The sequence below is a fragment of the Phalaenopsis equestris genome, unplaced genomic scaffold (assembly GCF_001263595.1).
Source record: "Phalaenopsis equestris unplaced genomic scaffold, ASM126359v1 Scaffold000428, whole genome shotgun sequence".
NCBI classification, from domain to species: Eukaryota; Viridiplantae; Streptophyta; class Magnoliopsida; order Asparagales; family Orchidaceae; genus Phalaenopsis; species Phalaenopsis equestris.
Genome location: NW_018164869.1, coordinates 4,956,577 through 4,969,576, shown reverse-complemented (window position 1 = coordinate 4,969,576; position 13,000 = coordinate 4,956,577). Strand labels below are relative to the sequence as shown.

Genomic DNA, 13,000 nt, shown 5'->3' with positions numbered 1-13,000 from the left:
CCCCAAACATTTAAAAAAAAAACTCTCTTTTCCCCCTTTTAAGCGCCGACAGTGCTCTAATTGCTTCTTATTGCATCCTTGTTAGTAGGTTCTTGAGTGTCATCAATAGTGACTTGATATGCACGACCTCCTTGTTTAGATTTTGATTTCTAATTTGCGGGTTTTCCATAAAGCTTTTTAACATGTCTCTTTCGTATGACATGATTTTTTGCAATACTCGCTCCACGGGATGGGCAGATTGTCCTTTAAATTACTGGAACCAATAGAAACAGTAGACTTTTTTTGGATGCCAGTCCTTGCCGACTTGTACGACATCATGAGAAAACGTGCTAGTAGTGGCTACAATCTTTAGCTCAGAGATGGTGAATAAAGGCGGCTTTGATCAACCTAATGTGAAGGAGAGCCCACAAACACTTGCTTTGATTGCTAGTTCTGTCACGATGAAAAACAAACAAGAGCAATGCACAAGATGCATATGCTTATAAAAGATTGACCCTGGTTCGGTCCTTGCAAAGAACTTTGGGTAATTTCAGTCACTATTTTAATAGTGTTTTTGGGCTTGTGATAAAGTAGATTCGAAGCCTTGATGGCTAAACAATGAGGAGGTTGCGACGTGACGAAGTCGTTCAGAACCCTCGACTAAACCGATACAGACCCCTTGACACGGGAGAAGGCTGTGACGGGGATCTTGTTTTATCTTCATCCTTTTTTTTAGGACTTCAACCAAAAAATACACCTCGAAAACAGACGATAATATCGATTTTGTTCCTTCATAATCAAGAGCTGCAGGTGGTTTTGATCCTCGTGATATGTTTACAACGCCTCATGATTCCAGGCCTCTGAACACCATGTTCCTATCGTTGCCCTCTTAGTGGGCTCTAATCGTGACTTTATCATGAGGGATGAGCGCCACGATCATTCGTTTCCTTCCCAACGGGCTTTAATCACAACCGTATTGCTAATTGTGCAACCAGTCGTTGCTTTCCCACTGTATCATGAGGGTTGAACGCCACGATCAATCGTTGCCTTCCCATCTGGCTCTAATTGTGGTTGTATCAATAGGGATGAACACCGCAATCAATCATTGCCTTCCCAGCGGGCTCTAATCACGACTATATGGTGAGGGATTGGGCACGGGCTACGCAACATCCGACGATCTCGCCGTATTAGGTTGTTGTTCAAGAACCTTTCTCCGATACCATGTAATTTTTTTGATAGAAAAAATGATTATTTCTCTTCAAATTTTGAAGACTCGGTTACAAGATTTCTAGCAAAGGAAGACCGCCACATTAGGAAAGCCACAAAGTCCTCATGCTAGAAAAAAGAAATAGGAATTACCCATAGTAGTTAATTCTAAAAATAGAAAATATTAAAGATAGAAGATACTAAAAGAGAAAAAACCTGAAATTCCGACATACACCATACTCTAGATTCAAAATTCACCTTGGAAGATGAACCTGGGAATCCATTTTGAAAAGATAGCTGACCAACCTTGGAAGATGAAAAACTGAAAATTTTATTGTGGAGACAATCACAGCATTTATCTTGGTTCCTGAAAGGACTCTCAAATACCTCACTAAGTTTGAAGTGTACATCATCACACAAACAAACAGTCATGAGACGGGACCATTCATCGCGTTTTCTTATGAACTCTTATTTGTTTTTAAGGCAATTTGCATGAATTTTTTGTTCTGTCAAAACTGCTTTATCATTTAATAATGAAGATTGAAGTATACTTTGAATAACGGACGCTGAAATGATTAGTGACATTGAATAACGGATGTTGAAATGATTAGTGTCCATTATATGCTATGTTGATGCAGAGGTAATTTTTGCTTATTAATTGATTTAGTTCGTCATCGTGATTTATATTAATTTCAATCATTACTTAATAATTCCTTAGAACAATTGCTTCTTGTCTTGCAATTAAACTATTAAAATAAGTAGGATTCTGAAATTAACAATGGTTAATGATATCCATGAAACATTGTTGACAGTGTTAGAATAATGGATTGTCTCGAGTTTTTCTCCTTTCATAGCGTTGTTGATTGAACTTGTTACGTCTGAACATTTATTACTTGCACTTCTATTGCAAAGCTAGATATATATTTCCTTCCAGATATGGGATTTACATCTTAAAATTATAGATGGTGGTTAGTCTTGTAGGTGTTTTGGTTAGCGTGATGGGTGACATTTTTCCCGAGCTCAAACAGCATGAGGAGAAGATTAGAGATATTATTTCTGAGGAGGAAGTTAGCTTTGGAAGAACATTGTTGAAGGTAATTTTGATCAACGACGCAGCTTTTACTCTTTCTGAGAGCATTTTCATTACATGCCGCTGAAATTGAGATTTCATTTTTTGCTTCGAGTTCTTTACTTATTCAGTTGCTTCCATGGTAAATATCTTTTCACCTTATGGATGAGTATTAAAATTATGATGTACATCATCTTTAGCAAATTTATTGATTGTCAAAATACTTAATTGTCACCACAATCAGTTAAGATAGATTACATGCTACTACCTCTTGGTCTATTCTCTTTTGTTTCTTTAAGGTTTCAGGCTGAATTCTGGGGATTTGTTTGCCCTTTCAAGTTAGATTTCCTTTATATTTCATGCTGGAAACTTTTATTGAGAACTTTAATTTCATCAAAATTTACCTTGTTTGGTGAAGTATATTTACTAAAGGCTTGTTTGGGATCAATTTTGCTTTTCGTTTTTCTTTTGTTTTTGAAAACATATTTGTTTGATGTGTTTTTAATATGTTTTTATTTTCTGTTTCTAAAAATAAATTAATATGTTTTGCTCAAAACAATATTTTAGTATTTTGGGTTTTTTAAAAAACAACCATATCCTAATCAAACTTATCAAAGACGTCAAATCAAAACATAAATAAAACAGAATAAAAACACAAAATAGAAAAAAAAAACAAAAGTGATCCCAAATGGTTCCTAATTAAATACCTTGTAATGGAAGTCGTTCTAAATAAATTGTTTGATATTTTGACATTATGATGCCAAAAATTGGAATCCTTGATAGGATTTGGTTTGGGATTGGTGAATGTGCGGGATTCTTAAAATGCTTTTACTGTTTGTTCAGTACTTTGGTGGCAAAATCATTCTAAATAGTTGAATATGTAGAAATTAAATATCCTTTTGAGTGATGGTTTTCCTATTATGGATATAATTTATATTCCTAAATTTACAGGGAATAGAGAAGTTTAAGAAGGCTGCTCAGGACCTTAAGGTGGGGAATACATTGAGTGGGCAGGTAAGTATTTATGCTGTATTTATTGCTTTATTTTGTTCTACACTGCTTACATACATTTTATTTCACATAATTTATTTATTTGGTGATGCTGTGTATTTTATTTTTAATGTGCTTTCATTCTGCTCCTCATCCTAAGTTGTATTCGTGAACCTCAAACCACTAAACACCTTACATTAAATTGGTCTCATTGTTTATAATTGCATCTCCATGCCATTAAAGTTACAATAAAAAAATTATAGTTGGTGCAACTTAAACAAAGTTGGCTAAGCTATGATTCTAGACATTCACGTTATAATTATTATGAAAATCTAAATTACATTCTTACTTCAATAAGTGGCAGAAGGTTGAGGAATTATTAAGCTAGAAGCTCAAGAATTTCTATTTATTTGATCTTTAAAAAACTGGAATGTGCTAAATCTAACCCAGTTGGTTAGGTTTGTTAAAGTATTGCAAGTGAATTAAAACCTGAAGATGCTAACTTAAAACATAAATTGAGTAAAATATGTCATTTCTTGATATAGAGATCAATTGCATGAATAATATAAGCACTGTAAGAAGTTGAATATGGCAAATATGATTATTACAATAGATTTATGAGTTGTAGCTAAAAATCTTTTGCCTTGATATTATTTTGTTAACATTATTTATTTTATTAAAGGTCTTAGTAGATAATTTAGGAATGAATTCAGCTACATTTCTCCCAAAATTCTAAATTGGACTTTATTCAATTCTTTGGATGTTGAGATCTATCTTAGTTTGATGATGGGAGTTGTTTTCCCAAACCCATTTGATTTGATGTGTTCAAGTGTTCCAAATCCATGAGCCTTTCTTAGTGAATTGATGGATAAGTGTCAAGTCAAATGGATTACACACAAAAGTAGCTACGCATTCAAGCTAAAAATATTTTCAAACATACTAGATTCTACGACATTTCTAGTGTATGAAAGGAAACCTCCAAGTTTATAAGCTGAAGCGTATTAAGTAGAAGAAGTGCTTGTTCTCGATAGTCTAGGCGTAGGACTTGGATGGGTTACGGAGGTCAGACTCGACTAGCCCTAAATGTCGTCAAGTAACTGACAACCTCTTCTCTCAACAAACCATAAAAACAGTCATAGTGAAGGAACTTCTATCTTGTTAGTTTGATGACAAAAATTTTAAAATCCCAAGTCTATTTGACTCAATAAGGTCAAGTGTATCATATTATTGAGATTTTTTTTATTATTCGAATGGGCAAAGAAGAAAAAAAAATCAAAAGGAAATGATCACCACTTAAGAAAACATCAAAATAAGCTCGGTGTTCTATGCAAAGTAAGAAAGCAAGAAAGAAGAGAGGGCAAAGAAACATATTAAATTTTTTTTGTGCTATTCAAATTTAAACTTATGCTACTTCATTTTTAAATTTAAATGTAAGGACATGTATGTAATAGCTTTAATTGTATTTAAATTTAAATTCAATATTTAGGTAGTGGTGATAATTTGCGCTATATTTATGGAGAAATCATGGGCACTTGCCATCACCCAAACTGTATGACCTTAGTTTAGTATATTTAAATATGTGTACCACTTGCACGTTCAACAAAGATAAATATAAATTGTTTGTGATACAACACATGTTCGTGCTTTATGTATATTTGCACTCACAATTTTATCTATTGGTCATTAAGAAAGCCATGGGTAAGTTTGGCCTGCCTTTTAATACTGGTTGTTTTGCCTCAATGTTCATTCAGTAGATGATGATATAATGATTAAGATTATGTTTGAATGCCGTATAACCACATTGAAGTCTCAACTCCAATAGTTTCTCTCCAATCATAACTGTTTCGTTTTCACTCTGTTTGTCTCATTGTTATTTCTCACCACTGTCTCGATCAGTTTATAAACACAACACTTCCTCAGTTATGGTTTTCTGGTTAATAATAGGCATGCCAAGCTTGGCAATACATTATGAACTTACATAAGCATTGCCTCAGCTTGTGTTAAATTTTAACACAAATCCTCCATGCTGAATTCTTATTTGAAAATTTTAGTTGACTTGGCAATGTAGAAGTGTGTAGCCATTATATATATATATATTCAAAGGAATAACCGAAGGCTATTATAGCCTCGACCATCCCTCATGCACCTAAGAATTTGAGTATCACACTCTACACTCTAGGGGAATCGAACCTCAGATCAGAGGGGACTCACAACTAACAAGCAGATGCCCGACCACTTGATCTGAGTACGCAGCGCGCGCGCGCGCACACACGCGCGCACACACACACACACACAGAGAGATATATATATATATTAAGTTCATTCTGTTTCCATTGAAATAGTTTGATTTTGTAGCTAAGATGAATAATATCTGATTTTATGTTCACTATTATTACTCAAAGACAATACATTTCTTGCAGGAGGCATTTATCTTGTGGGACACTTATGGTTTCCCAGTGGATTTGACCGAGGTGATTTTGTTGTCAATTTGATTTTAAGTTTCAGGATCATTTGCCCAATCTGAATGTTTGAAATGCTCCAATAAGCTTTTTTTATTTTAGTTGATGGCTGAAGAGAGGGGCCTTACTGTGGATGTTGAGGGCTTCAATGTTGCCATGGAGGATGCCAGACAGAAAGCAAGAAATGCTCGAAGCAAGGTCATCTTCCATTTTTTATATTTGTTTATTTTATTTTGGGATCCTTCTTTTACTCATTCTTTATTTTTTCCATGGTTTATTGGACTTGTGAGTTTCCCACTTCAACAATATGTTAAAAGCTTAATATATTTAAGTCATTCTTAACCTTTATGCATAACTAATGGTGGTTTCTAACATGTTGAAAAATATGAAATGTCAAATTCATGAAGAAAACTGAGCTAATTGAGAAAATAAAATGTGGAATTTCCGTAAAATCAAACTTTTACTGAGAAGGTAGTGCAATGGCGATGAACAGAGAAACTTCTATTTGTGTAATAGTAAGCACTGTCTGTTGTCGCTACACATTACTTGTGTGGAGAGCTCTATTTTCTTTTCATAGGTAGGATGGAGTTGCAAGATTTCATTGAGAACGTGGCACAAGTATTGGCATATTTAAATGAGGCTGGATACAGGTTTTGCTTGCATCTTTATATGTTATTATTTTCAAATTTGCTATTTGTAAGCATCAGAACTCCAACCTTGGAAGTTTTCGGAGCTCTTTGTTTTGAAAAGCTTTGGAACTATGCCTCAAACTTTAAAAAAATAGTTTGTGAGTTTGGTGCTCTAGTTGTTATGCGGGCCATTTACATGATAGGAGAACAGATTTCAGCATGTACATCTTTTATACCCTCAATACTTGTATTTAAGTTCTGGAGTTTGAAATATTAATTTTTTTGTTTTTTCAATTCAAGAAAACATCGGGTGCCTATGGATGACATAAATGTTATAGTATGCTGCTTGTTACAGAAATTGTCACATCCTCTTCGGTATTTTAGTTAGTTTTGTAAATTCTTTATTACTTTGAACTATATTTTCTATTCATTTTGTTCAATATTACAGAATAGATACTATATTTAGCATTCACTGATAAACTACCTGGGATGCCATTCCAACACGTCTTCTTTTTAATGTTTATATTGATTTGGCAGGCAGTTGGTGATATAATTGCAATGGATGCTGAGGCCACATCAGAATTGCATGTAAAAGGAGTGAATCCAACTAATGATAGTCACAAGTTTGTCTGGTTCCAGGTTTGGACGCCTTGTTTTAGTACATTTTGGGCCTTATATATTTACTGTTGAATTCCATTGGAATAGGGATTGTGTTGAGTTTAGTACAAGCGAGCTGAACCTGACCTGAACTTGAAACATCAGAGCTAAACCCAGCTATAACTCGAAAAATGGTTCAATTTGAGCCAACTCAACTTAACGCCTCAATTATAAGCCAATGTAAATTTATTCTGAGCTGGCTCAAAATCATGCTTCTTCACTCCAAATGCTTATGAGTTGGGACAAATCAATTGAGTTCACACGAAATTCATACATTTAAAATGCCATGCAGGTTGAGTTTGATTGAATTTAAGAAAAATATTGTCTCACAAGTCAGTTATTACAAATAAAAAAAAATCAATACAAATGATTATAAACTTAAGGGAACATGCCTAATGAAGAAACTAGGAGGAAAAAAGGAAAAAATTAGCCTAGGGGGACAGCAATTAAAATTTTATTAACAATAGAAGTATAGAAATACAGAGAGACGGAGAAGAGTAGTGATAGCTTAAACATGGTAATGGTTAAGTCAAATACTTACTTGAATAGTATGCATTTATTACGACAATAAAAAAAAGCGGTGGCGTGGGAGTCCAATGCCCTACATGGAAACTGCCACAACTTCCTTTGCACCTGACGGGTTTAGTCCAGGCAAAGGAGGGATAGGACTGTTCTTACGGGCACGGGCTTCCCTTCTATTTAGAGTGGAGTCCACTCCTCTTTACCCTAGGTCTATATGTATATTGTTTTCGTGTTTTAGGTCAATCATGTTTCTGTCAGAAAAGCCGTTGGCGTCACCTATTTTTTCTTCTAGGGCCATATCCAATGGTGAGTGGTGCTTTGGTTATACTTGTCTGCGGTGGTGATTATCTTCCAATGGTCCAGTGGTGCTCAAATTGTATCTCACTCTCAATTTGGTACTTATATTTTACAACTCTTCTGCAATATTTTCTTCGTTGTCGCCTTCGTCGTTTTTGGGGCAAGCACCGGAAAACAATATCTTTGCTTTTTTCATGTAGTTTCCTACCACCTTGTTGCCTGTTGTTTTCCCTCCACAACTACCATTTCCTGCCATAGCGCCTGCATTCTAGCTCACGTCCACCTTACTTCTCCTTTCCAAATTGTCGTTGTCTAGCCGCCAGGAAGTCCTTTATCCTTCGGCTGCTATTTCAGCAAGCCTTCCACATCCCTACAGCAATCAACTGACTTCCACCATACCTGCAGCCCCTTCCACATCTCACTTTCCTATTTCATTGTTGTCGCTTTCCATCCTTCCGTTGGCTAACCGCAACCACCTAACTATCATCCATCCTGCACAACCCACGACAACCCTTTGGGACACATTCCTAGTTGCGTTGGCCATTTATGTTGCTGTTATTTCCATTTCAGTGTATTGGTTGTAATTACCTATTGATTTTTTAGTAATATTATCTACTTTTCTATTGCTATTTGGGTTAACTTCGGTATCAAGAGGTTTTTGTGTGAAGCATAATCTAGTTACCAATCAATTTTTTATATAATACTTTGAATTTATATTATCTCAAAAGATTTTTTTGTAGGATGGCTTGGATAAATAAAAGAAGACTTGCATGCATGAAACCGTAGATTATTGAGCACACCCTATGGTTCTCCTTTGGTTCTGCTTTTTTTACTTTTGTATTTTGCTTTTGAGAATCAAAAAGCCAGTGCCCTCAAAATCATAAAATAAAATGAAGAAAAGAGTCTTTTCGTAGTCAAAACGGTAGTGTGTGTTAGGAGTGGATGGAACATGAGAAATTGGATAACCTCAATCTCAGTTTATTACATATCCTCATGGTTTGCAACACTATCACCTCATGGTTCATGGCAGTTGCCTTTTTGTATATTAGGAGCCATATGATCTCTACAAAGGAGGTCTAAACTGTGGGTTGCGTGATGCATTGATGTTTATTGACTCATATCTGAGGAGGCAAAAAATAAAACACTATGAATTAAACCTAAAACCAAATGGACGGAAAAAAAGACCTAACCTAACCAGTAATTTAATTTGAATATTATTTTATATTTAGATTAATTATTTATTTTTATAAATTTGAATTAACTCAAATAAGGTTTTGAGCGGGCCACATTGGGTTTGTACTTAACTTGAATAGACTTGACTTGAAATGGCCTAGTGGATTTTTTCTTTGATTCAAAATTCGAGTGACTTTTGAGTTTTGATCAGTATTACCACCCCTAGGAATTGACATAATTGTGAGATATTAGCACTACATGCTCTAGAGATTTATATTTTTTATGAATTTATTATGCATTTTTATGAGTTTAAACTTGAAGAACTTAAAATTTGGGATTTTCGTGAAGAGTCTAATGCTATTTGGGTTAAAGTAATGAGTCCTAGCAAGTAAGTTGTAAAAACTATAGTTGGAGAATTTAAAAAAATCTCTTATAAATAAAAATATTTGATGGTGAAATAATATGTAAGAAAAGATAAATTATAAAAAGTTTTGTTTTAAATGTAAAAATTTAGAGAATTGAGAAAAATATAAGGTGACATGTAGGAAGTTTAAGAGAACAATTTGTGAGAGTAAGAATTCTATTTTTAATAATCTTTATAATAAATTAAATACAAAAGATGGTCAAAGATATATGTATAAATTAGCCAAATAAAGAGAAAAAAATAAAGATGTTGTTCAAGTAAAGTGTATTGAGGATGAAAATCAAAAAGTGATTTTTTTATATGAGGATATTTAACATAAGTGGGTGAGATATTTTTATAAATTTTTCAATGAATATTTTGAAAATACGGTTGACTTTACTGATATTAATATCATTACTAATAATTATAAAACTTTTTATTTTTACCACCACATTGGTAAAAAGGAAGTTGATGGGGGCTTTAAAGCAAATTTAGAGTGGAAAATCAGTAGAGTATGATGGTATCTCAATAGAAAGAATTGGAAACTTCTTGGCTTACTAAACTTTTTAATATTATTTTAAATACTAAAAAATGTTAGAAGAGTAGAGGAAGAGTATTTTGGTCCCTATTATTTAGAATAAATGGGATGCATAAGTGTGTAAATTATAGAGGAATTAAGTTAATATGTCATACATTATTATTATGAGAGAGAGTAATTGAACATAGGTTATGACGTGATGCAAAGATTTCTCAAAATTTGTTTGGATTTATGTCTGGTAAGTCTACTATGGAAGTTATACATTTATTGAGTGATTTGATGGAGAAGTACAAAGAGAGTAAGTAGGATCTGCATATGATTTTTGTTGATTTATAAAAAAACTTATGATAAGGTTCCAAGAAAAGTTCTTTGGATAGCTCTAGAAAAGAAATATGTTTATATGATTTATATTCAATTCATTGAAGATATGTATGCTAGAATTGCTACTTGTATTCGAACAAAATTATATTTGACCAATTAGTTTCCTATTTCAGTTGGATTACATTAGGTATCGGCTTTAAGCCCATATCCTTTTGCTTCAGTTATGGATCTTCTTACTGGACATTTACAAGAAGATGTACATTGGTGTATGTTTTTCGCTGATGATATCCTTTTGGATAAGACTAGAGAAAGAGTTCTAGAAAAACATTAATTATAGAGACCAACTTTAGAGTCTAAAGGCTCTCGTTTGAGTAGATTTAAAACTAAATACATGGAATGTAATTATAGTAGTAGTAGATCTAGTGGCCGGGTAGTAACAACGGGTGATCAAGTCTTTAAAAGGACAAGTCTTTAAAAGGATCAAGTCTTTAAAAGGAGTGAACGTTTTAGATATCTTAGGTCTATTGTTCAAAGTGATGGTGATATAGATGGGGATCTTATTATTAGAATTCAAGTTGGATGATTGTTTGAGTAATGCATTGGGTCTATTGTGTGATAGAAATTACCGCTAAGACTTAACGAAAAATTTTATAAGATGGTGATGAGACTTGCAATGCTTTATGGCGTAGATTGTTGACCTATAAGAGAGAAGCATAAATCTAAGTTAAGTGTTGTTGAGATGAGAATGCTTACGTGGATAAGTGGCTTTAGACTTAGAGATAAAATGTGAAACGAATATATCCGTGAAAGGGTTGGTGTAGCGCTAGCGGCAAACAATATTTGAGTCGTCTTAAATAATTTGGTCACATTAGACGTCAACCATCTAATGATCCAGTTAGGTGAGTAGATATTTTAGATTCAACTTATATTCAAAAAGTTAGAGGTGACTTAAAATCACTGGTGCATGTTGTTAAAAAAATGATCTTAATTTATTAGAATTAAATGAAAATATGACATTCAATAGGACAATGGAGAAAGATTCAGTCGACCCCACTTAGTAGTATAATGGTTTGTTTTTTTTTTTTTTTTTTGTTGTTGACTTTACTGTGCATTTTTTTACTGTACTGTCTTTATTTTTTGTAGAGACCTTCTTAACAGGTTGAACTTAGGGGTTGGATATTTTGCCTTTCCTGGTTTCTCGCTCATATCTGTATGTTCTGCCATTATGCTATCTCCTTGTCTAGGCTCTGCTAATTTCAAGTTTTTTCTTTTTGAAGGATCATGAAACTGTTATAAAGGCTATCTATAATGGATCTGAATTTGTGGAAACTGCTGTTGCTGGTTCTGATTTTGGAGTTATCCTGGAAAGCACTAGTTTCTATGCAGAATCTGGTGGCCAGGTATTGCACTATTGATTTTCTGTAGAAGTGCAATGTTTTGACTATTTTAATGCACTGATATTCAGTTTCTTTTGTTTGTTTCTTCTGAGCAAAAAATAATATGTAATATTGTTTCACAGTTGTTGAATTTATTTAATTACAATGATGTTAACGTCACCTATATATTTCTTGTGCAGTTTCCTGTGCATGGCTTGAATATTTAGTCAGAAAATTCAACCAAGGGATCATAAATTAATTATAAACACTATTAATGAAAGGTGAATTCAAATACATTATGCTATATCAGTATCACCTGAGCAAGAGAGTCAACGGAATTCTGAAGTGTCAAAATGAATCTATGGTGTCTAATGCAAATATTGAAAATCATTCAAGTAATAATTGATAGCTCAGTTAAAACAACCCCCTATCCTTGGAACCTTTTTGGCATATAAGAGAAAAACATGCTTTAGTTGTTTCTTTTTAAGGTATAATCGATTTTATCTTAGTCATAGTTCCCATGATGCTGTGCCGTGTTTATTTAAATCTTTCTTTGAGGCTTCCTATGGGCTTACATTTTTACATTTAATAATTTTGCCTACTTTTGGCAGGTCATTCTAAATTAAGAAGGTTGGTTAGGCTCAAGTTTAGGCTTGAATTTGATTTTTAGATGTACATTTAATTGTGCTTTAAATTGTTTTTGCGATGGAAGTTGTTCCGATTAATATCATATTGGATTGACCCAATTTGCCAACATCAGAAGACAATAGTTGGTATCCTTATGTAGCAATAGGTTTATGCAATTATATGGGAAAGGCATGTAATAGATGGGTTGTGAGCGTAATGCTACTTGTTGGCCATTCATTGGTATATTCTAATGGTAGAAGCCCCATTAAGCTAGACAACATATGGCTTCAAAGACAGGACAGGATACTACTTGATAGCATATAACTGTTATATAATATTTATTTTTTTATATGAGCTATACACCTACATGCTTTGAGCAAGTTTCATTGGTTAAGCTTCGTTTAATGTACTCTTTTTTCTTTTTTTTATTTCATGTGTTCTATTTTTTTTAACTAGCTCATGATGATAAGTTTCAGCTCATTCTTTGTGAGAGACTTTCCTTGGATATGAATCTTAGTCCTTATTTACTTGGAATTTAAATAAGAGCGGGACAATTATATTATTTAGCAAAATTTGATTGATTGATATCGTTGGCTGACCCATGCAATCACATTTTCAGCCTTAGGCTTGGTGAAATTTGCTTGTTAGAGAATGGATAGAGTGATAGTCAATGGAAAATGGTTGTTGCCTGCTCAATGGAGAAGCGTATAAAGTTACTATAAAGAGCTAGAGATACCGAGAAAGGGAGTCTGCA

At 33.6% G+C, this 13,000-nt stretch overlaps 1 protein-coding gene across 1 annotated transcript in view; it reads left to right on the top strand.

Moving 5' to 3' along the window:
• The window catches only part of LOC110027399 (alanine--tRNA ligase), a 49,406-nt gene that overhangs the window by 24,311 nt on the left and 12,095 nt on the right, over positions 1 to 13,000 (top strand). The window contains exons 7-12 of the mRNA XM_020728813.1: positions 2,159 to 2,279; positions 3,206 to 3,268; positions 5,665 to 5,715; positions 5,806 to 5,901; positions 6,870 to 6,971; positions 11,521 to 11,643. Of these exons, the coding sequence (XP_020584472.1) occupies positions 2,159 to 2,279; positions 3,206 to 3,268; positions 5,665 to 5,715; positions 5,806 to 5,901; positions 6,870 to 6,971; positions 11,521 to 11,643 (556 nt within the window). The remainder of the gene's footprint in view (positions 1 to 2,158; positions 2,280 to 3,205; positions 3,269 to 5,664; positions 5,716 to 5,805; positions 5,902 to 6,869; positions 6,972 to 11,520; positions 11,644 to 13,000) is intronic.